Source organism: Rhincodon typus, chromosome 3, assembly GCF_021869965.1.
Source record: "Rhincodon typus isolate 14 chromosome 3, sRhiTyp1.1, whole genome shotgun sequence".
In the NCBI taxonomy this organism is placed as follows: Eukaryota; Metazoa; Chordata; class Chondrichthyes; order Orectolobiformes; family Rhincodontidae; genus Rhincodon; species Rhincodon typus.
In genome coordinates, this window is record NC_063334.1 from 51186675 (window position 1) to 51209123 (window position 22449).

A 22449-nucleotide genomic window follows, 5' to 3' on the forward strand; every position below is an offset into this window, starting at 1 on the left:
GCTGGGTCTAGGCCCAAAACGTCAGCCTTCCTGCTCCTCTGATGCTGCTTGGCCTGCTGTGTTCATCCAGCTCTACACCTTGTTATCTCAGATTCTCCAGCATCTGCAGTTCCTACTATGTCTTTCTTCAGGAGCATACTGTTTTCTCTCGTCACCACTGAAATAACTGAACAGAGGCCAGCATCTGGTCACCAATTCATCCCTAATTTAAACGAGCACAGTACATAGAGTCTGATCAGCTAGCTCAGAGCCAGTCCCTAGATTGAGGAGACTGTCTGAGGCTCCTGTTTATATCTGTCAGCCAGGGATCCCTGATTGGCCCAGGTTAACAAACCCCAATCAGGGATCTCATACTCTAGGAGATCCTCCTGGCCAACTGTTCCAATCACTGAAGGTGCATATTCCTAAATGCTTACATTAATAAAGAAAATAATCTTTAAAATGAAACAAATCTAAAAATAAATAAATACTACATAAACGCAATTACTGTACAGCTAAACACCTGCAGTTTTAATTGACCAAGCGCCATCTAGTGGCAGACGTAGGCAGAACTAATTGCACTGATCAATTTCTGTCACTAGATAGAGGCCAGGATATCGGTATGAATTCAGAACAGCAGCCAGAAGAAAACCAATACTAACCACTTTAAAGGTAAGTACGGAGGGTGGGAACAGAATTCAGGGGAGCAATGAATGTGGATAGACTGAGACAGGGGCAGGAACTGAAGGAAAGCCAGGGGACTGAGTGAGAGATAGATATATTGTGATTATCTTTAATGTCATCAACAAAGTAAACAATGTTAACAAAGCCAACTTTAAATGGGGACTTATTGTACAGTACACGCATTATATGGTAGTGGTCACTAGATAGTGACAAGTTTCACCACCGCTGAAGCCAAACGAAAAGTTAAGTACACTGTTAAAACCATGTGCAGCTTATTCAGTGTAACCCAGAATTTGAATCATGGCCTGTCCAATATCACACAGAATTATGTTCAGTAATCTTTCTTACCCTTTAAAGTATATAAAATTGTGAAATATCTGAATTTTCTTCCTTTTAACAATAAAGAGAATTCAGTAGTATCACACAACTATACTATCAGTGAACTTGCAACTCAATTTTAAAACATGAATGTAACTACACCATCTACAAATGACTCAAATTGCATCTGGAGGCCAGCCAAATTACTCAGCTTTACCACCTAGCAACAATCTTGGCTAGGTAATTACATTGTATTGAATTTGGGCAAACCAAACACTTATAGAAAAACCAGTTTCAATCAACAAAAGTTCCAAAGGTCAAAGGCATTTAGGAATGCTAAGGTTTCTGAGCTATGCCATAAGAGAACAGGGTTATGGTGAAATGTTTTCTGAACAAAAATAGAATGGTTCTTCAGTTACAAAAGTGAAATACTGTCAGAATAAAATGATGAAACAAAAATTCAAAAGGCAAAAGCCCCTCCCCCTTCACATATCCATTTTTTTCTGATTACTGAATTTTACTCAGTATTTTTGTGGTTTGTTTCCATCTACTTTCTTCCATTTAATTTGCATATTTTTGTTTTCCTCCCATACCATCTTTATTCCCCTCCCACTTGCTTGACTTCCCATCTCAAGATCTTAATTTCCCCAGCCCTTTTCAATTGTGTGTTAGAGTGGGTGGGATAACTGAGATAGGAAGAAAGCATCAACTGAAGCGATCGAGAGATTAAACTAAGGAAGGGCTGCTGACCAAATGCTGCTAATGAAGCCCAGAAATGTAATTCACATTTAGACGACTTGGGACTTATTCAAAGCTGTATTTGTGGCCAAGGCAACCACTAGTTGGAGCATCATCTGCATGTGTGCGTAATAAGGAATCTGGCTTTTAAACTTACATCCAGCAACAACACATTGTGTTTTAAATATAAATAAGGGCCAAAGAACTGAAAGTATATTTGGGAGAAGACCTTGAATATTGCCTTCAAAATGCTGACTGTGTTTTGAACTTTGTCCAGATCCTTTTCCTTGAATTTTAATAGAATTTTACTTTAAACCTTGTATTTTACTGTCAGTTGCCCAACTGATTTCCCTTAGGAAGCTATATTTTTCGTCCTGCATGCACATACACAATCTCACCACTATTTTCTAGTTTCCTGGCAGAAGTCTATTCAGCTTTTCAGATAACGGCCTTCAGATAGAGCAAACACAATTTATGGTTTTGCTAGGATTTAAAAGAACATTCCAGAGCATCAAGAGCTACACAGCCTTTACACTACAGGCATTACAGAACACACAACAATGAACACTACAGCACAGGAACAGGCCTTTTGGCCCACTAATGTCACAGGTATAACTGTGTATGTGCAGGTAGACCACAATGGGCATATTTAATCTTAGTATCATGTCTCCTGCATTGACAAATAAGTGCTCTATTCTGAATATCTTCCTGAAATTGAGTTCTTACAGATTAGCTTTCAAAGAGATAACATTATCAGGGATTTGCTAGTTATACAGCCCTGCCCAGAACTCTTTGCACAATGAGTTTTCCAACCTGGGTGAAGAAAGAAGGACTGGGTAGTTGTTTAAAAAAAAATTTTGAAGGAAGGGAGGATTGTAGGATAGAGCAGCTGTTGAAACAGCCTTTAAGAAGAAATGGAGAAAAACTGAAGCAGAAGTGGGGAGCAATTTACTCCAAATTCACACAGAGAAAAAATAACTTCTGACAATACAAAGCAACTCATTTTCAAGTTAAAAAACTTAGATATTTTGCATTGTTGCCATTATTTATCTCTGCTGTCATCAAGCATCCCTGTATTTAAGAATTGAAGCAAACGCTATTTACTGCTCTAACACTTTTAAATACTGATTTCAATATCACCAATATATGCTTTTTTTGAGAATTTGCAAAGTTGTAACTTGCAATCAGGATGCTAACAATCAATTTCACAAATCTAAATAATATGCAACAGAAAGTACTTAAGATTCATTGTGGCATTTGAAATTAATCCGTACCTTTTAGAAGTCACAGGCATTAGTGTTGGTGTTGAAGCTGAAGGGCCTGATTTAGATTCAGTTGCAGGAATGCTGCTAGGATTTAGCTGCAAAGGACTGAAGTGCACCTAGGATAGTTATGCAACATTAGACATCAAGTTTTTCTGAAGAAAGTCACATTGGTGCATTATATCAATACCAATGTCAATAGACAATACCCCCAAGTGCACAGCCATTTCGTAAATCAGTTCAAACATGTAGACGAAATTACTGTTAAAAATTGACAAAGCACACTTTGAAGCATTTGAAATTTAACTGTGTAAACATTACAATACCCCATCTAGTAAGAAGCAAAACAGTTTACATGGTTAAAAACTGGTTTGCATCAAACATCCTGAATTTGTGTGTGCAAGTTACTTTAGAAACTATATTTTGTTTAGATTTTAAAAATGTAGTGAATTCCAAAATATTTAAGTTTGCTCAAAATGATAGAAAAGTACAAATAGTGTATTTTAAACAAAGCCTGCCTGAAGACCATGTCCTGATACACCAGGCTTCAGGGGTGGAGTATTCATTCGTACAGTAGAAACAAAGTTCTTTGAGTAAATATCTGAAGGTGATGCAGAAGAGACAGGCTGTGGCATCAAGGCAGAAAAAGGAGGGTGCAACAAAGATTGCTGGAAAAGGAAAAGCAACAGCAAAGTATTAGTATTCACAAACCTTTACTTTAAAAGTCAGCACAAATTATATTAACTTTCAGCTACCAGACACTTCACACATTCCAAAAAGTGATTTGTTGTCCACTGCTGTGTAACAGCAACTAATGCAGAAAACCAGAGAAATAATTTTAAACCATTGTCTTTTTTGTTCTGTGCCACACAGCCTTTATTGTATCTGCAAGCCTTCTAATAGGATTACAGAATCAAGTGTGGGAGCAAGCCATTTGGCACATTGAGTCCATACCAACTTCTCCGAAGAGCATCCCACCCAGACCCAACCCTGATCCTATCCCTCTGACCCTGCATTTCCCATGGCTAACCCACCTGGCCTGTACATTCCCAGCACTACAGTCAATTTTGCATGGTCAATCCACCTTACTTGCACATCTTTGTACTGTGCCAGGAAACCAGACTGCCTGGAGAAAACCCATGCAGACATGGGGAGAATGTGCACAATCCACACAATTGCCCGAGGCTGGAATCAAACCCAAGGATGTGCAGTTTAGGTGGATTAGCCAAGCTAAACTGCTCATAGTGTTCAGGGATGTGCAGGCTAGGTGGGTTAGCCATGGGAAATGCAGGGTTACAGGGATACGGTATGGGTTGGGTCTGGGTGGGACACTCTTCAGAGGGATCAGTGCAGACTTGATGGGCCAAATCATCTGCTTCCATGTTGCAGGGGATTCTAATCATTCACTACACTGTCCACTGATAGTAAACAAACTGGACACATTAGCCAGTCTTTTTTAAAAATTAGCCATTCATGGGATATGGGTGTCACTAGCTCGGCCAGCATTTATTGCCCATCCCTAACTCCCCAGAGGGCAGTTGAGAGTCAACCACATTGCCGTGGGTCTGGAGTCACATGTAGGCCACATAGGATAAGGATGGCAGATTTCCTTCCCTAAAGGACATTAGTGAACCAGATGGGTTTTTCCTGACAATTGGCAATGGCTTCATGGCCATCATTAGACTCTTGTTTCAATGTCATTATTGAATTCAAATTCGCCATCTGCCATGGCAGGATTCAAACCCAGATCCCAGAATTTGGGTCTCTGGATTAATAGTCTAGTGATAATACCACTAGGCCATCGCCTATCATACTGTTAATGTGCTGCCAAGTCCTATATTTAAATTTCCTAGATGGTCCCTTGGAAGATCCAGCTTTTGGAAATATCATTGCCAAATAAAAGGATGAACAGTCATAGAATCATACAGTATAGAACAGTCCCTTCAGCACATCAAGACTGTATCACCAAAAATATACTGCTACCTACAACTCATTTCACTTTCCCACACTGGGCCCATTGACTAGAATGCTATCACACTTTAAGTGCTCATGCAAGTACTTTTAAAAAGTTACGAGGCTTCCTACTTCAACTGCCCTCTCAGTGAAAACATCTTTCCTCAAATCCCCTCTAAACATCCTACCTTTCACTTTAAAATTACACCTCCTTGTTAATGACCCTTTGACTAAGGGGAACAGCTGCTTTCCATTCACTCTGTCCTTGCTCCTCATAATCTTTCACACCTCTATCAGGTTCCCCTTCAACATTCTCTGCTCCAACGAAAACAACCCAAGCTTCTCCAGCTTCCCTTCATAGTTGAAATGCTCCATCCCAGACAATATAGGGGAGGCAATGGCCTAGTGGTATTATCATTGGACTGTTAATCCAGAGATCCAGATAACGTTCTAGGGACCCAGGTTCGAATACTGCCACGGCAGAGGGTGGAATTTGAATTCAATAAATATCTGGAATTAAGAATCTAATGATGATCGTGAATCCATTGTCGATTGTTGGAAAAACCCATCTGGTTCACTAATGCCCTTTAGGGAAGGCAACTGCCATCCTTACCTGGTCTGGCCTACATGTGACTCCAGACCACAGCAATGTGGTTGACTCTTAACCGCCCTCTGGACAATTAGGGTTGGGCAATAAATGCTACCTCGCCAGTGACGCCCTCATCCCATGAATGAATAAAGAAAAAAAAAATCCCGATGAATCTCTGTTGCACATCCTTCCCCTAGTGTGGTGACCAGATCAGCACAGAGTACTCCAGTCATTGCCTAACCAAATTCTGTACAGCTTCTGTATGACGAATAAAGGCAAGTGTCCCGTATGGCTTCTTAACTACTGTATTAACTTGTCCTGCCATCTTAAAGGATCTGTGGATAAGCACCTCAAGATCCCTCTGTTCCTTTGAACCTCCTGGTGTCCTGCCATTCCTCAAGTACTCCCTTGCCTTGCTCCTTCTTCCCAAGTATATCACCTCACATTTATCAAGGTTAAATTCCATCTACCACTGTTCTGCCCATCTGACCAAGCTGTTTCTATCCTCCTGTAACCTAACACCTTCCTCCTCAGTGTCAACTACCTGGTCAATCTTTGTGTCATCTGCAAAGTTACTTTTCAGCTTCCCCACATTCTCATTTACATCATTTCAATATCACAAACAATAAGGGACCCAACAATGATCCCTGTGACACACCACTACACACCAGGCTCCAGTCACACAAACAGCCTGCTACAACCAACCTCTGACTCCTGTCAGTAAATCAATTTTGGATCCAACTTGCCAAGTTTCCCTGGATCTCATGAGCTTTTTCACTTTCTTTATCAGTTTCCCATGCGGATCTTGTCAAAGGCCTTGCTGAAATCCATATAAACTGTAGAAACTTCCCTACCCTCATCCAAACATTTGCTTACTTCCTCAAAGAATTCCACAAGATTTGATGGGCATGATTTCCCTCCGATAAAGCTATGCTGACTATCCCTGATCAAACCTTGCCTCTCTCAGCCCGGGCATTCTCTCCTGTGCAGTCACAGAATAAATATAATTTCACTCAGAGGTGGAACTCATTGAATCAAATTGATACTTTCTAATAGTTGGAATTAAAAATCTTGCATTGCAGTCTCAAGCTAAATAGCAATAGACATTAACGTACCATTAAAATGCAGGTGAAGCAAAACATACTAACATTTCAATCAAATTGTGAAAAAATACTGTTCTTTATCCCATACCCTTGTTACTAATTTTCCACACACACATTTGAAATTGTAAAAATAACTGTTCCTGGTCACTCTGTTCATAGTTCACTTACCAGACTATTCTGCATACCCCCAGGTCTGGACAAATTGCTGTTAGATATCGTTGATGGATCAAATGAGACTGGAGTTTCTTGCAGTGCTGCTAATTTATTTTCATTCAGTTGTTTATTCAACCAGGATATTACTGGGAAATATAAATAACAGCATATCATAAAAACTTCTTAGAAGTTAAATAATGGAGGTTGTTCCTTCCCCAACCCAATAAAAAGTCAAAGTTGTCAAAACATATTTGATCAAGATGAACTTACAGTCTTGTACTTTTCAGTTTAATTAGTGCATTAGCTTCAGTATTAACTGTTAAATAATAAGTGTACAAATACTGCTACATAATGTCACGTAGCCACATGTGCCAATGGTTTCTGTTAATTCATATTGTGATAAAATGCCAGCATTTCCTAGGTCTCAGCCAAATATTTGAAATGTCTTTTCATCATTTCATTTCTCATGAATTGCTAGTTACCACCAAATTATTAGTGCACCTGATCTGAGATGTTACCCAAGAGAATTTCTATCCATATTGCCCATCATGGTCATTATTGAAACAAGCTCTGTTATATTTCCATGTCAGTAAATACCTCTATATTTTGATTTTCTTTTACCTGTTTTAGTTTATCTGTCATTTACTTTTTGTCCTTCATTTTGCATATATGTTTCAGTGAAGGCAACATAATTATTGAATATTGACCCTGATTGCCCACTAGTCTTGTAATGTGACAGTGTCTCATGTGTTTATGTAGGGTGCAGACTCACAAAGCTGACCACAAAGATAATTTCCAGGCACATACAAAAAGCTCAGCTCCTTGACAAAGTTTCTTGTCAACTGCCTAATGCTTTTCAAGTGAGGTTCAGTGTTACATTTGTGCAATAATGCTGCTGTGAGGTGCAACAGAACATTTAACTTAATATATTCACACAAGTAAATGTTCCAAGCACTAACCATTTTCGTTTGTCTTTAGAAGCTGCTTGCTTTCTTCAAGTTTTTCAACAGTTGTACCAAGCTGCTCTTGTAATTTACAAACCTAAAAGAGAATTTTTGAAAATAAAACTAGTTGAGTATTTTTTATAAGTAAGAAAACTCATTTTCGAATCATAGAATCCCTACACAATGTGGGAGCAGATCATTCGGCCCACCAAGTCCACACTGACCCTCCGAAGAGCATCCCACCCAGACACACACCCTACCCCATCGCTGCATTTCCCACTCTAGACACGATGGGCAATTTCGCATTGTCAATCTGCCTAACCTGCACATCTTTGGGCTGTGGGAGGAAACCGGAGCACGCAGAGGAAACCCACACAGACACAGGGAGAATGTGCAAACTCCACAGAGATAATCGCCCAAGGCTGGAATCGAACCCAAGTCCCTGGCACTGTGAGGCAGCAGTGCTAACCACTGAGCCACCGTGCCACCCCAAGAGAATAAACTTCTATTCTCTTTCCCTAGATTTTCTAAACTCTTTATTTTACAATGTAGATGATAATGAATTGTAACTCAATACCTCCTCTTCCTTTTGTCTTAGAGACTGTTGAACTTCTTTTAGTTCTTGCTGCTCCTTCTGCAGCATTTGGGTCTTTTCTCCTATAACTTTTTCTTGCTGCATCGTAACAGTATTTTTCAGTCTAATTTTTTCCATTAATTTTTTCACATCTCCCTGCAGTTTTTTGATGATTTCATTAGCCTACACAGTAACAAGATCACATGTTAAATAAGTTCCAATAATCTAACAAGGTCAAAACGAATTATAATAAAAGTTTAAGGAGCAGTTGGTCTTAATAAAGGCAAATAGCAAAGATGTGCATTTTTAATAAGGTGAACTTACAACTATTTTTGTGTTATTTTTAATCTGTGTCAAAGAAATAAAAATGCTAGAGTACTACAAAGAAAACCAGCACTCCAATTTTAGTCTATAGACCTGGCTGAGTTGCCTTGGGTATTGGATAAGGGCTGGATGAAACCAGATTTGCATTGCTCATTTTCCTTTCTTTTAATTTAGGGTTAAGCTCAAGGATCAGCCGTGATCTTATTAATAATACAGCAAGCTTGAGGGATACGTGGCTTAATCTTGCTCTTTTATTAACATTCCTAGCTAGTCGAGAAGCATACCTTGCCACTGTGCAAGAAAGCAACATTACACAGTGCAGGTACATAATAAAGAACAGTAGAAGTAAAACGGCTTGAAGAAACCATATTTCATCGCTAAAACATTCAATAAACACTTCTAATTTCAGCAGCTGTAAATCCACAAAAACTGTGGATAAAATGAAATCCACAGATGGTCTGTCTTTATTCTGACTTCACTACGATAAATAGGTTCCAGCCAATTATCCTGATAATGCTACATACCTTGGAACACCAATAGGAAATCCATTATGCCCCATTTCTCTCCTTTTGCATCCCAGTCAGTTTTCAGCTGCATCTGTACAGCTGTCAGAAAAGCTACCAATTTGTTGCTAAATTAGGTGCCGATCATATTAATTAGATGACAATGCAATTTCCCAGTCTTCAGTGCCTGATTAGAAAATAAATTTACTCAAGACCCAAGTTGATAGATTTTTAGTTACTAAAGAACTACGGGACGTGGAGCAATACAAGAAAATGGAGTTGATTTAAGAAATTCATCCACGATCTTATTAAATAAATAGATGCCTCAAGATTCAAAATGTCTGTACCTGCTCTTATTTTATTCTGCTGTTATTACTTGAATAATTTTCCAATCCATGCAAAATGAACATCCAGGGCTATCAGGATGTATTGTTTAAGGAAAGTACAATTAAAGAATGTTACAGTAACATTTTGAAGCTATTTCTGAATCTATGCTTTTTCCCCCTTTTCACTTAGTCATGATGTTTCCTACCAACAGCCTGGCCATGTCACTATTTTGGTGCTTTGAGGAGATAATCTTCCTGCTCTGCTCCAAAATTAATTATTCTAAATCTGACAAGAAATCAAGTAGGACTTCTCAAAAAAGAACAAAGTACAGAAAAAAAACTCAGCAGGTTCTCGACATACATTGAGACAGAAACAGAATGAACATTTCAGGTCCAAACTGACCCTTCTTTTTGGAAGTGAAGAAAAACTGAAATTTACTTACTTATGGCCAAAAATATTTAGTTTATTCAAGGTGGATTTAAGGCAAGTGTAGCCAGCCAGATTGGAAATGCTAGCATAATGTCTAAATGATTACCTTTAATAATTCTTCAGAAAGTGATTTCACGGTAGCTTCTAACTTTCCCATCTGTTGTTGTTTTTGTTCTAGACTTTCTTCCAGATTTTTCTGCAAATGAATGGGGAATCACAAATATAAATTACTGCAGTGCCATCTTGCAAAATCTCCTATTCTATTCTGCTCTTAAAAAGTATTTTGGAGGATAGTGGTGAGGGAAATAATAGCATAGTGGCACTTTCATTGCACTAGAAATCCAGTGACCCAGGTTAATGCTCTGGGAACAAAAGTTAAATGAATTAATCAATTCAATTAACTGATTTAAAAACAAAAATGGAATTAAAAGTTAGTTCTAGTAATGGTGCCAAGGCTACCCTTCCTGGAAAAGCTTTCAAAAGGAATGATCAATCTACTGTTGATAATCAAGGGAGGAGATGCATCAGCTACTGTACAAATCACATAACAGCTTCCACAGTGGATTTTAACTGCAGGCATGCAGATACAGATAACATCTTTTTTTTGGATACGTGCGATGTGCACTGCCACTTTGTTTCAGTGGGCAGCTCCAATTTTCTTTATGCACTCATATATGTGCATCGTAATTTGAAGAGGGGGAACATGTGTGCATTTTTTGCAGAAACTTTCAGGTTGATGCACAGCATCGCATTTAGGAAACATTGGAGAGGTGTTTGAAAAAGCCATCAAAAGAGAAATTTTACAAGACCAAATGGGTTGCTCTTAGAAAAGCTGGTACAGACTCAAGGGGCTGAACGGTCAGTCCTTAGCAAAGGAATAACCAGCCCCAAGCCATGCTGGGTATCCACCATTCCCCCAGACCGCCCCCTCACTGAGGCTGAACGGTCAAATCCATAAACACGACTGCCTTGGTCGACCCATTGTATCTGCCTGCTCCTGCCCCACCGAGCTCATCTCCCCCTACCTTGACTCCGTTCTTTCTCCTTTGGTCCAAGAACCCCTCCTCTCACTTATGTTTGGAACACAACCCACGCCCTCCACCTTTTCCAAAGCTTTCAATTCCCCAGCCCCAAACATCTCATCTTCACCATGGACGTTCAGTCCCTGTACACCTGCATCCCCCCAAGAAGATGGCCTAAAAGCTCTCCGCTTCTTCCTCTCTCATAGGCCTACCCAGTCCCACTTCATCAACACACTAATTCACTTGGCGGTACTGGTCCTCACCCCTCAGCAATTTTTCCTTTGATTCCTCCCACTTCCTACAAACCAAAGTGGGGCTATGGGCATCTGCATGGGCCCAAGCTACGCCTGCCTCTTTGTAGGATTTGTGGAACAGTCCCTCTTCAACAACTACGCCAGCACCATCCCCAATCTCTTTCTCCGGTATATTGATGACTGTTATCGGTGCTGCCTTGTGCTCCGGCGAGGAACTCGAACAGTTCATCAACTTTGCCAACACCTTCCACCATGCCCTCAAATTCACCTGGACCATTTCTGACACCTCCTTCCCCTTCCTAGACCTCTTCAGTAACCAACTCACCACTAACATCCATTTCAAACCCACTGGCTCCCACAATTACACCTCCTCTCACTCCCCCTCCAGCAAAAATTCCATCCCATACTCACAAATCCTCAGCCTCCGCTCTCAGAATAAGGCGTTCTACTCTAGGACTTCGCAGATATCCTCCCACTTTAAAGATCGTAGTTTCCCCTCCTCTGTAATTAAGGATGCCCTCAACCACATCTCTCCCGTTTCCTGCACTTCTGCCCTCAAACCCTCTTCCCCAAACAACGAAGATAGAGTCCCCTTAGTCCTCACACACCACCCCATCTACCTCCAGCCCCAGCCCCACCATCCTCCCTCTATTTGTTTCTGGGTTGCCCTTGTCCTCACCAGTCCTGATGAAGGGTTTTGGCCTGAAACGGTGACTTCCCTGCTTCTTGGATGCTGTTTGACCAGCTGTGCTTTTCTAGCTACACATTTATTGACTCTAGATTCCAGCATCTGCAGTCCTCACGTCTCCAATGAGCTGAATGATCTTTGTGCAATGTAATATTCTATTAAACTAAAACGTCGTGAAACTTGAAAGGGTTCAGATAAGCTTTACAAGGATATTGCGAAGGTTGGAGGGTTTGAGCTACAGGGAGAGGCTGAATAGGCTGGGGCTATTTTCTGTGGAGTGTAGGAGGCTGAGGGGTGACCTTACAGGAATTTATAAAATCATAAGGGGCACGGATAAGGTAAATAGACAAGGTCTTTTCGTGTGTGTGTGTGTGTGTGTGTGTGTGTGTGTGTGTGTGTGTGTGTGTGTGTGTGTGTGTGTGTGTGTGTGTGTGTGTGTGGTGTCCAAAACCAGAGGGCATAAGTTTAAGGTGCGAGGGGAAAGATTTAAAGGGGACCTAAAGGACAACTTTTTCACACAGAGAATGGTGCATGTATGGAATGAGCTGCTAGAAGTAATGATGGAGGCTGATATAGGTATCTGGATAGGTATATGAATAGGAAGGGTTTAGAGGGATAAGGGCTAAATGCTGGCATATGGAACTAGATTTATTTAGGATATCTGGTTGGCATGGATGAGTTGGACCAAAGGGTCTGTTTCCGTGCTGTACTTCTCTATGACTCTATCTATGTCATATGCAGACAGTTAGAATATGTTCATGAAAGAGATACCACTATGCCCAGCTTTTTCTTTTGCACGTTCTCATGCCAAAAGGATGTGTAAGCATTTATTACTCCAAGTATTCCTTTCCCACTAATAAGTTGTTTGGGCAACTAAATAGTGTTTTCTGTTACAGTTATTTAGTTTCATTTTCTCATGATAAAACATAAAATGACTTTCTGATCGAAATTTGGAAAAATATCAAAACAGGATCCAAGGCCAAGCAATGATTTCTTCATTTCTAAATTATTTAACATTTCACTAGTGAGAAAGTATCTGAACTACTTCTATCCTTGACCATCCCATACTAAGTTGATTCCTTTCCTTCCCTGTAGGCATTGAATCCTTTCTGAGATGTGGTTTAATACATAAGGGTTTTCTAGCAGAACTCACCCAAGTGACTATTCCTCACTGTTCATGTGTGAATCTGATCAGTCAATAACAGTAGGCTATTCAATTGAGAGACAATACAAAGGTGAACCTCATCATGTCTTCATGCAATGCACTTTTCTAACTGGAGTTGCTACAGAATAAGGATGAGTAAAATCCTGTCTATATTCCTAGTCTATGTATGCTGAAGCACTCTAATGCCATTGTAGGTGACATTGTTTAACCTAAAATAAAACATGAAGTTGCTGGAGAAGCTCAGCAGGTCTTGCAGCATCTGTGCAAAGAGACATTTGAATTGAAAGGCTCTGTGAAAGTGAAAGGGGCCGGAAAATGTTTCTTATGCCGTTGACATCAGGGGAGGAGGAGCTAGCGGAACACATGGTGAGGTACACAGTGCAAATGACAAAGGAATGCTAATGGTGATTAAGAAAAAATTGAATTACAAAGTAAGTGTTAATGATAGATGTGAATAGAATAAAATAGGTAAGCTCTGCTCAAGCCACTCAAACGTGACAAATGAGGTGAGAGGAATCAACATGATGGATAGTGTTAACTTCTCTGAAGTTATTGAGTCTGGGAAGCTGTAAAGTGCGGAAAACAAGGTGCTATACCTCTAGCATAGCTGGAAGCGGCAGCAGGCCTAGGATGGAAATGTAAGCATGAGACCAAGATAGTCTGTTGAAATGTCAAGTAACTGGAAGATCAAGGTGCTTCTTACATATGTAAAACGTTCCACAAAGCCACAGATGTTACCAGATCTATAAAGCTTCTCCTGTGCTTTGTCTTTATTTCAGATTTCCAGCATATGCAGTAATTTGCTTTTATTATTGTCTAACTTGACCTGGATTGGGTATCAATGTGATTTATTGGTATGTAGGCCTCTCATCTACTTACTGCTCTAATCAGCAAATCATTGGAGAAATATATCTGAAATGTGTGGCTAGCAATTTAGAAATAAGCATTGATCATCATTGTGCAGATCTAAATTTTATTGGTGGTCGGACTATACTGCACCCAAAAAAGCTACATCTCAAAAATGCTATAGTGCAGATGGCTAAAGGACACCAATTAGGCTCAGATGCATTCTACAGGAGATCCTATTATAGCTTAACTGTGCACCACTGCCCAACTTTACTAAGCAATTGAAAACTTAAACAGATTTTGTGTGCTTTTTAATTACCTTGTGTTCCTGTGTACTTTCAAAGACTTCTGTTGTCCTGGCAACGACTTGCTCTTTATCTTTGACTTCTTGTTCCAAGACAGCAGTCCTTGTTCGCAGTTGATTTATCAGCTTCTCCTTCTCATGACATTCGGCATCTAGTGTGGTGTTTTCCCTCCTCAGTGAGTGAACTTCCTGTTTTAACCTTTGACATTCCTAAATACCATACAAGAGGGCATATAATTTAAAACTTTTATTTTGAACAGGAAATATACTAAAAATTTAATATATATGTGTATACGTGTGCACATTAACCTGATTTAATACAGCAAAGATTAATTCTGTATCAATGGCACAGTGTTACATTGTAGCCCATTGGCCAATCTGCTCTATTTAACAGCATTAACCTTGAAAGCTAATTGCTTTGCTTTTCTTTTAAAAATAAAGCAATGAGAATACATTCATATATAAAGCTTAAATACTATTAAATAGGATTTTTCACCTCTTCCATGCTAGATACTTTGGCTTTCAACTCTCGTATTGATGATTCAGATTTGTATTTCCTCTCTGTTAGATCCTTGTTGATAGCTTCAATTTCAGCTAGCCTGCTTTCTAAGTGCTGTACTGTTTGATTGTGTGCTGCTTCTGTCTCCTTCTTCTGCTGCTCCAGTTGATGTTGATACTGTGCTTGAGCCTGGAAAGAAAGATAAAATCAGCAACACTTAGGATTAGCTAAGGAGAACAGCACAACAAAATTACATTTATAAATCATAAAAACAAATGCAGAGAGATTCTTTGACCTAATTAGCATATCCCTCCCTAGAAACAGACAATATGAACTACTTGGAATTATGTAATTTTTGTTAAATGAAAGAATTTACATCTTCAAACGCAACCACAATACAAATGCAATCTTAACATAAAATAACAAAATCCTAGTAACATATCACTGTTTTGAGTGCAGTTTTTGCTTTAGAAAAAGGGAGAATTGTTCTAAAAACTCTCAACACTATCAATTTGCTGTTACTCTCTCTTCAGCACCTGAACAGAAAAAAGCACTGCTGTAGGCCATAAATCCAAATTAATGTCACTTTTACATAGGTCAGAAAATACTCAACATTCGCTATCAACAAGAGCAACCAGCAGGTAGAACACAATAGGGAGATGGGTGGAAAACAGCAGATAAAGAGAAAATTTTTTCCATTAAATAAGGAGAGGGAGGAAAAACACCATCCCAAGGCAGTCCACTCAATACAATCTCCGATCCATTCAGTCATTTCACTGACCTGGTATGCAATTTATACTCTACCTCACTTAATAATTAAAGTTCTATATTGATACACCCTGATCCCAAACTTAATCAAACAAAGCATCAGATTCATTCAACACATTTTTTTACTGTTCAACCCAAACCTGCTTACATCCACAGATGAAGAAAGATTTGTTCTTAGAAAATCCAGTTGATTATGTGCTCTGTGACACAACTGGAAACTTCCTTCCCTCTTTTCAGGAAAAAAGGCATTAATAAATATATTGACTATCATGCATTTTAAGCACATCCTACAGCACTTTGGTCATCTTGAAAACCAGATTAAATCCAGAGAAAGGATTAATGCAAATTATACACTCTTCAGCAAAAACAATACAAAGGCTGACTTTTTGCTTGGGGTACACGATGGCTACCTAGAAATATATGAGTGCAGCTTGCCTTAGACTTTTTAAAAAACACATTTATAAATTAAATGTGAGCATTTTTGGCAACATCAGCATTTATTTACTATCACACTTGCCTTTTTGAATCACTACTGATTTATCCACAGAGCTGTTAGGAAGGGATTGTGATCCCAAACAATGAAGAAATGGTGTTGTATTTTCAAGTCAGTGTGGTGGGTGACTTCGAAGGAAAAACATTACTGACAGTGGGATCTCATAGTTTCATTTATTTAAATAATTATGAAGAACTCAGAATACAAATGTGACCATGTGACCATGTGATCCTGGCTACATGTGAAAGATAGCCACACATTCAAAGTTGCTTCTGCATTTAGGGCAAATTTGCAGCCAAACTATAAACACCTTCAAGAGACAGTTGACAGTATCATCACGGGTCAGAGTTAGGAAGATTGCAATTTTTAATCAAAATCACACAAATGATGCTTAGAATATGCAGCAATATAGGGTTACTAAAATTTGATCCAAATGCTTCCCCAACCTCAGAAGCCTGTAATCTGGACTGTCTGAGAAGGGGACACCACGCTGTGAGAAAGATCATGAACATGGTTGCAAAACACCTTCAACACACAAAGAAAGTTTGCTGAAAATACATCCTAAATGTCACTGCTTCAATGTTTTTTTGCAATAGCATAGCTGCAAATCATCTCAAGCTGCTGCAGCTGTACTTTGGTATGTATGATGATTTTTGTGTTTTTAAGGCTTATAGGTAACACTACCCATAGTGTTACCTATACAACTTTGTGATCAGATTAAAACAGAGAACTGAAAAAAATTATATTGCAGCAGTGATGAAAAATGCAGGTGAAAGCACAGAAGCAGGAAAAGCCCTTGGACACTGTCACAGAATCTCTACGGTGTGGGAACAGGCTTTTCGGCCCAACAAGTCCACACCAAACCTCAAAGCATCCCACCCAGACCCATTCCCCATAACCCACCTGAACACTACAGGCAATTTAGCATGGCCAATTCACCTAGCCTGCACATCTTTGGACTGTAGGAGGAAATCAGAGCACCAAGAGGAAACCCACGCAGACACGGGGAGAATGTGCAAACTTCACACAGTCACCCACGGGTGGAATCAAACCTGTGTCCCTGGCACTGTGAGACAGCGGTGCTATCGACTGAGCCACCAAGCCGCCCCATATCCTAATCCTGCTAAAATGGAAAATAACTTTCTTTGCTTTGGGAAATTGGTTACACCAAAAAACTTAGCCAGGGATCTCTATGACATATTTACAAAAAAATGTGCTAAGTAAAAACAATTAATAGTTTTGGTAAGAACAAATTAGACTGCTATTCATATGGTTAGCTCTGCTGCACAGGAGAGGAGGAACAAGTGTAAGAAGGCTATAGTAATAGGGGATTCAACTGGAAGGGGAACAGATAGACTGCAATGAGACTCGAGGATGGAACTTTGCCTCCTAGGAGCTAGGGTCAAGGATGTCTCAGAATGGCTACAAGACATTCTGGAGTGGGTGCGTGAACAGCTAGAAGTTGTGGTACAAATTGGTACCAATGTGATGAGAAAGAAGAGGGATGAGGTCCTGAAATCAGAATAGACAGAGTTAGGAATTAAGTTAAAAAGTAGGACCTCTAAAGTGGCGATCTCAGGATTGCTACCGGAGCCACATGCTAGTTAAGAGTGGAAATAACAGTATACTTTAGGTGAATATGTGGCTGGAGAGGTACAGCAAGGGGAAGGGCAAGGTTTCAGATTCCTGGGGCACTAAGACAGTCTTTGGGGAAGGTTTGAGAAGTACAGGCTGGACAGGTTGCACCTGGGCAGGGCTGGAACTGATTTCTAAGGAGAAGTACTTACAAATCTGGTTGGGGAGGGTTTAACCTAAAAAGACATGGTACATATACAGGGAGATAGTGTAGAGGAAAATAACAAACAACAGAATCAGAAATAAGAAACATAATGGGTAGAGAATTGAAGCTACAATGCAAAAGTGAACAGGACTAAAAATGTTAAGCCGACAAGAGTGAAGGCTTTCTGTCTTAATGCGTGGAGCATAGCAATAAATCAGATAAATCAGGGTGACCAGGGATGGGAACTGAATATCTGGGGTATACCATTTTTAGGAAGGACACACAATAGAGGATAAGGAAGTGGGATAGCATTGCTGGTTAAAGAGGACATTATTGCAATAATGAGGAAGTGAAGGTGAACTAGAATCTGTATAGGTAGAGCTTAGAAATATCAAGGTTAGAAAACGATAGTGGGTATTTATTGATAATATTTGGGAAAGCATTGAACAAAACACAAGCAATCAGGGGACAGCAGTAATTATGGATAAGTCAATTTGCATATAGATTGTGAAAATCAAATCAGTAACAATACTTTGGAGGAGGAATTCCTGGAATGTGTATGAGATGGTCTTCCAAATGAACTACAATGATATGAGCTACAAGCTGGAGGTAGTGTACTGACATGGATAGATAACTGGCTAGCAGACAGAAAACAAAGAGTAGCAATAAAAAGACCATATTCTGAGTGACTAGTGACCAGTGGGCTTTTGCAAGGATCAGTGCTTGAACCAGTGCTATACACAATATATATTAAATATTTAAATAAGGAAATAAAATGTACTCTTTCCAAGTTTGCAAATAACTCAAAGCTGGGTGGGAGGGTGAACTGTAAGCAGAATGAACTGTGAGGAGAATGCACGGATGATTCAATGTGATTTGGAGAAGTTGGATGAATGGGCAAATGCACGGCAGATGAAGTACAACGTCAATAAACGTGAGATTATCAACTTTGGTAACAAAAACAAAGGCGGAGTATTATGTGAATGGTGACACATTGGGAAAGAGGAAGGTGCAACCAGACCTGCGTGCTCTTGTACACCAGTAACTGAAAGTAAGCATGCAGATACAGCAGGAGGTCAAGGTGGCATACAGTACTTCATAGTGATAGGATTCGAGTACAGGAGTAGGGTTGCCTTGCTGCAATTGTACAGGGCTTTGGTGAGAACACATCTAAAGTAGTGGGTACGGCTTTGGTCTCCTTATCCGAGAAAAGATGTCCTGGCTAGGGAGGGAGTGCAATGAAGGTTTACCAGGCCAGGTTTACCGGAGACTCAATTGGACTCACCACATAAACGCAGTGGTTGCAAGAGCAGTTCATATGCTAGGAATAATGCACTGAGTAATTCACTTCCTGACTCTCCAAAGCCTGTCCACTATCTACAAGGCACAAGTCAGGAATGTGATGGAATGCTCCACACTTGCCTGGATGAGTGCAGCTCCAAAAGCATTCAAGCAGCTTGACATCATCCAGGACAAAGCAGCCTGCTTGATTGGTACTACATTGACAAGCATCCACTCCCTCCACCACTGATGCTCAGTAGCAGCAGTGGGTACTATCTACAAGATGCATTGCAGAAATTCACCAAAGCTCCTCAGACAGCACCTTCCAAACCCACGACTACTTCCATCTAGAAGGACACGGGCAGGAGATATATGGGAACACCACCATCTTCAAGTTCCCCTCCAAGCAACCATCTTGAATTGGAAATATATTGCCGTTCCTCCACTGTCGCTGTGTCAAAATCCTGGAATAGCCTCCCTAATGGCATTGTGGGTCAACTCACAGCAGGTGGACTTCAGCGGTTCAAGAGGCAAGCTCATCACCCCCTTTTTAAGGGCAACTAGGGATAGACCATAAATGCTGGCCAGCTAGTGATGCCCAGATCCCACATATGCATAACTAAAACAAAAGACTGATTCCTGGGATGGTAGGACTGATGTAAGGAGATAGATTGGATTGGTTAAGATTATATAGACTGGTGTTTAGAAGAATGGGGTTTGGAGGCGGATGGGGAATCTCATAGAAACCTACAGAACTTTATCAGGACTAGGCAGTTTAGATGCAGGAAAGATGTTCTCAATGACCAAGGGTCACAGTCTAAGCATACAGGGTAGATAAGAAGAAATTTATTCAGAGAATGGTGCTCCTGTGAAAATCTCTTCCACAGAGAGCAGCTGAGGCCAAAACATTGAATAATTTTCAAGAAGCAAACAGATATTGCTCTGAGAGCTAAAGGGATCAAAGGGTATGGGGCAAAAGAAAAAACAGGGTATGGCGTAGGATGATCAGGATGATCAGCCACAATCATAATGAGTGGTGGAGCAGGCTTGAATTGTTGAATGGCATACTCCTATTTCTATTTTCTATCTTTCTATTTTCAAAGAACAAGCATTCACTCTGAAATAATGTGATATTTCTAGAGTCAGCCTCAGTGTTGAACAGAGGTCCTGTATCGTTTGTGGGTTTATCGTTCCTTCAGGGAACTTGTGATCTGTTCTGAATTAGAAAGGTTTCTCTGTCCTGAGTGACAAAGGTCTGGCTCTGGTAGGTTCCTTTATTTACACTATCATATGCTTCAAGGTAAGTGCAGACTATTCTTTTTCTCTTCTCACACTCTAGCATGTGGCTACTGATGTCACTGTTGCATCATCACACACCCCACCACCTCATTGTTCTGCACCATATTAAGCTGTCAAAATGCATCAACAGATGCCCCAAAGTTGGAGTCTTTTGTTATTGATTTATCATACTGGAGACATAGTTAGGCTCGACTCCAGCACCAAACTTCAACATCCTGCAATCTGAGCCCAAAAAACCACAGGGCAAGGAGAGAGTGTCAAATAGCAGAGACATTGTAGCAGGCACAGATGAAGATACTGCATCTCAAAGTAGCTCCAAATTTTGCTGTCTCAATCAAATGCCCCATGCGAAGGTGCAAGTGGGACAGCCACCATACCATAAATTAAAGAGGCTTAGAAGCAGAAGTTATTTTTATGTAATTTCTCAGAGGAAACCCTTTTCCAGATGGCTGCAACATGTGCCTCATCATCATTCCTTCCTCACCCATGGGGAGAGAACATAGAGGGAGCATTAAATTTGGCAGCAGAATATCCTGCATCATAGATGTAAAACACTAAGGAAGGAAATAAGAATTTTTAACAAATCAAATACTGCTAGCATAATAAGGGACAGAAATTTGATTTTTGATTTCACACAGAGCTAATAATTTAGACTGGGTTTCTTTTCTGTAGCTAATGATTGCATTATGAATCCATATTTACTGAGATATTAGCATATGAGCTCTGCTGTACTAGCTCATTGGGAACATATATTTAGTAATTCTGATTTTTTTTTGAACTGAGTTTACAAATGATCACTGAATTTGCCTTCCTTCCTAAATTTTTAACAACTCTTAACTTGGGGACCGTCAATGTTCAGATCTTCCACTTCTGTGTACCTTGGTTACTCCAATTCTATGTAACTGCATAAAATAGATGTCATGTTTTATAAACTTGGATATCATTTCAAGATTATATGATAGGGGATTCCTAGGTAGCTCCATGCAACAGAATTCATACTTTAGCATTTCTACAATGTTCTCTATCTGTATTAGAATGTCAGCCTCAATGAGCTTTGGCATTTCTCAAAATTAGGTTTCAATTTCCATCCTCACAATAGATTTCAGCACAATCCTGAACTGTACAAAAACAATGCTGCGCAGTTAAGAGGAGCCATACTTTAGATGAGGCAAACAACTAAGATGAGCATAACAAATCTCCTGGCATTATATATGTATATAGGCTAACATTCCTTTCTTGAACAACATTAGCCAAAACAAGTTAATCACTTCTATATAGTGCATACACATTTACTGCTGTATTTGACTAACAGTAGCTTTACTTCAAAAATTGATCAACTAACTGTAAATTATTCGAGAACATGCTTAACATGTGGATAAGGCACTAATAAGTGTTAATTATTTCCTTACCTAAGTTTTTAAATGCTGTTTTATATTTTGGCTTCCAACTTTACCATGCATTTTCTCACCTGAGAGGCCTTCTCCCGTTCTGTGGTAATCTCTTGGCTGTGCTTGTTTGCTAGCAAGTTTGTATGTGCAGCCCATTCATTACGTAATCTATCCAGTTCTTTACTTTTTTCAGCCAAGGTCTAAACATGAAAATTTAGCAGTAAGTACAGATTCACTAAAATAAATGAAGACTACTTTAGTGCACTGAACTACTCTTACAGTTGTATTGTTTTGTTCCTGTGAATAAAAGAGAAAACTAGGCATAAATTTACCGTTTGGACTGTAAATAGGGTAATACAGTATTCACATATTTAAGTGGATCATTTTCATTCTTAACGTATGCTCTAATCATCTATTTAATTCTGCCAATTAAAAAAGTTGGATACATTTCCTTGAGACATACATTAAACTAAAGGAAAGATTTTCTCCAGCATATATCAAAATGCATATTGGGAAACTGGATGTTTCATTGTATGAGCTGGGTTTTGTTAATCTTAGTGGATGGCAAATCATGAATGGTGACATACAATTTCAAAATATTCATTCCCAATACGTACCAATAGTGATGAAGCAGAAATAGTCTACACGATCTAAACAGAGGTTAAATTACTAGATTTCCTTACTACGTTGGAAGTTTTTCTTATAAAAAGATATTGGAAAACACAAGAAATCTCCCAGAAGACTTCACTGTTCAGAATACAAAGGGCACATTAAAAATCAGC

At 39.6% G+C, this 22449-nt stretch overlaps 1 protein-coding gene across 1 annotated transcript in view; it reads right to left on the reverse strand.

Moving 5' to 3' along the window:
* The window catches only part of LOC109914913 (spindle assembly abnormal protein 6 homolog), a 147131-nt gene that overhangs the window by 84512 nt on the left and 40170 nt on the right, over positions 1-22449 (reverse strand). The window contains exons 7-15 of the mRNA XM_020514520.2: positions 21748-21867; positions 14656-14847; positions 14175-14369; positions 9987-10076; positions 8301-8480; positions 7739-7820; positions 6795-6925; positions 3500-3649; positions 2994-3100 (exon numbers count right to left, since the gene is read on the reverse strand). Of these exons, the coding sequence (XP_020370109.1) occupies positions 2994-3100; positions 3500-3649; positions 6795-6925; positions 7739-7820; positions 8301-8480; positions 9987-10076; positions 14175-14369; positions 14656-14847; positions 21748-21867 (1247 nt within the window). The remainder of the gene's footprint in view (positions 1-2993; positions 3101-3499; positions 3650-6794; positions 6926-7738; positions 7821-8300; positions 8481-9986; positions 10077-14174; positions 14370-14655; positions 14848-21747; positions 21868-22449) is intronic.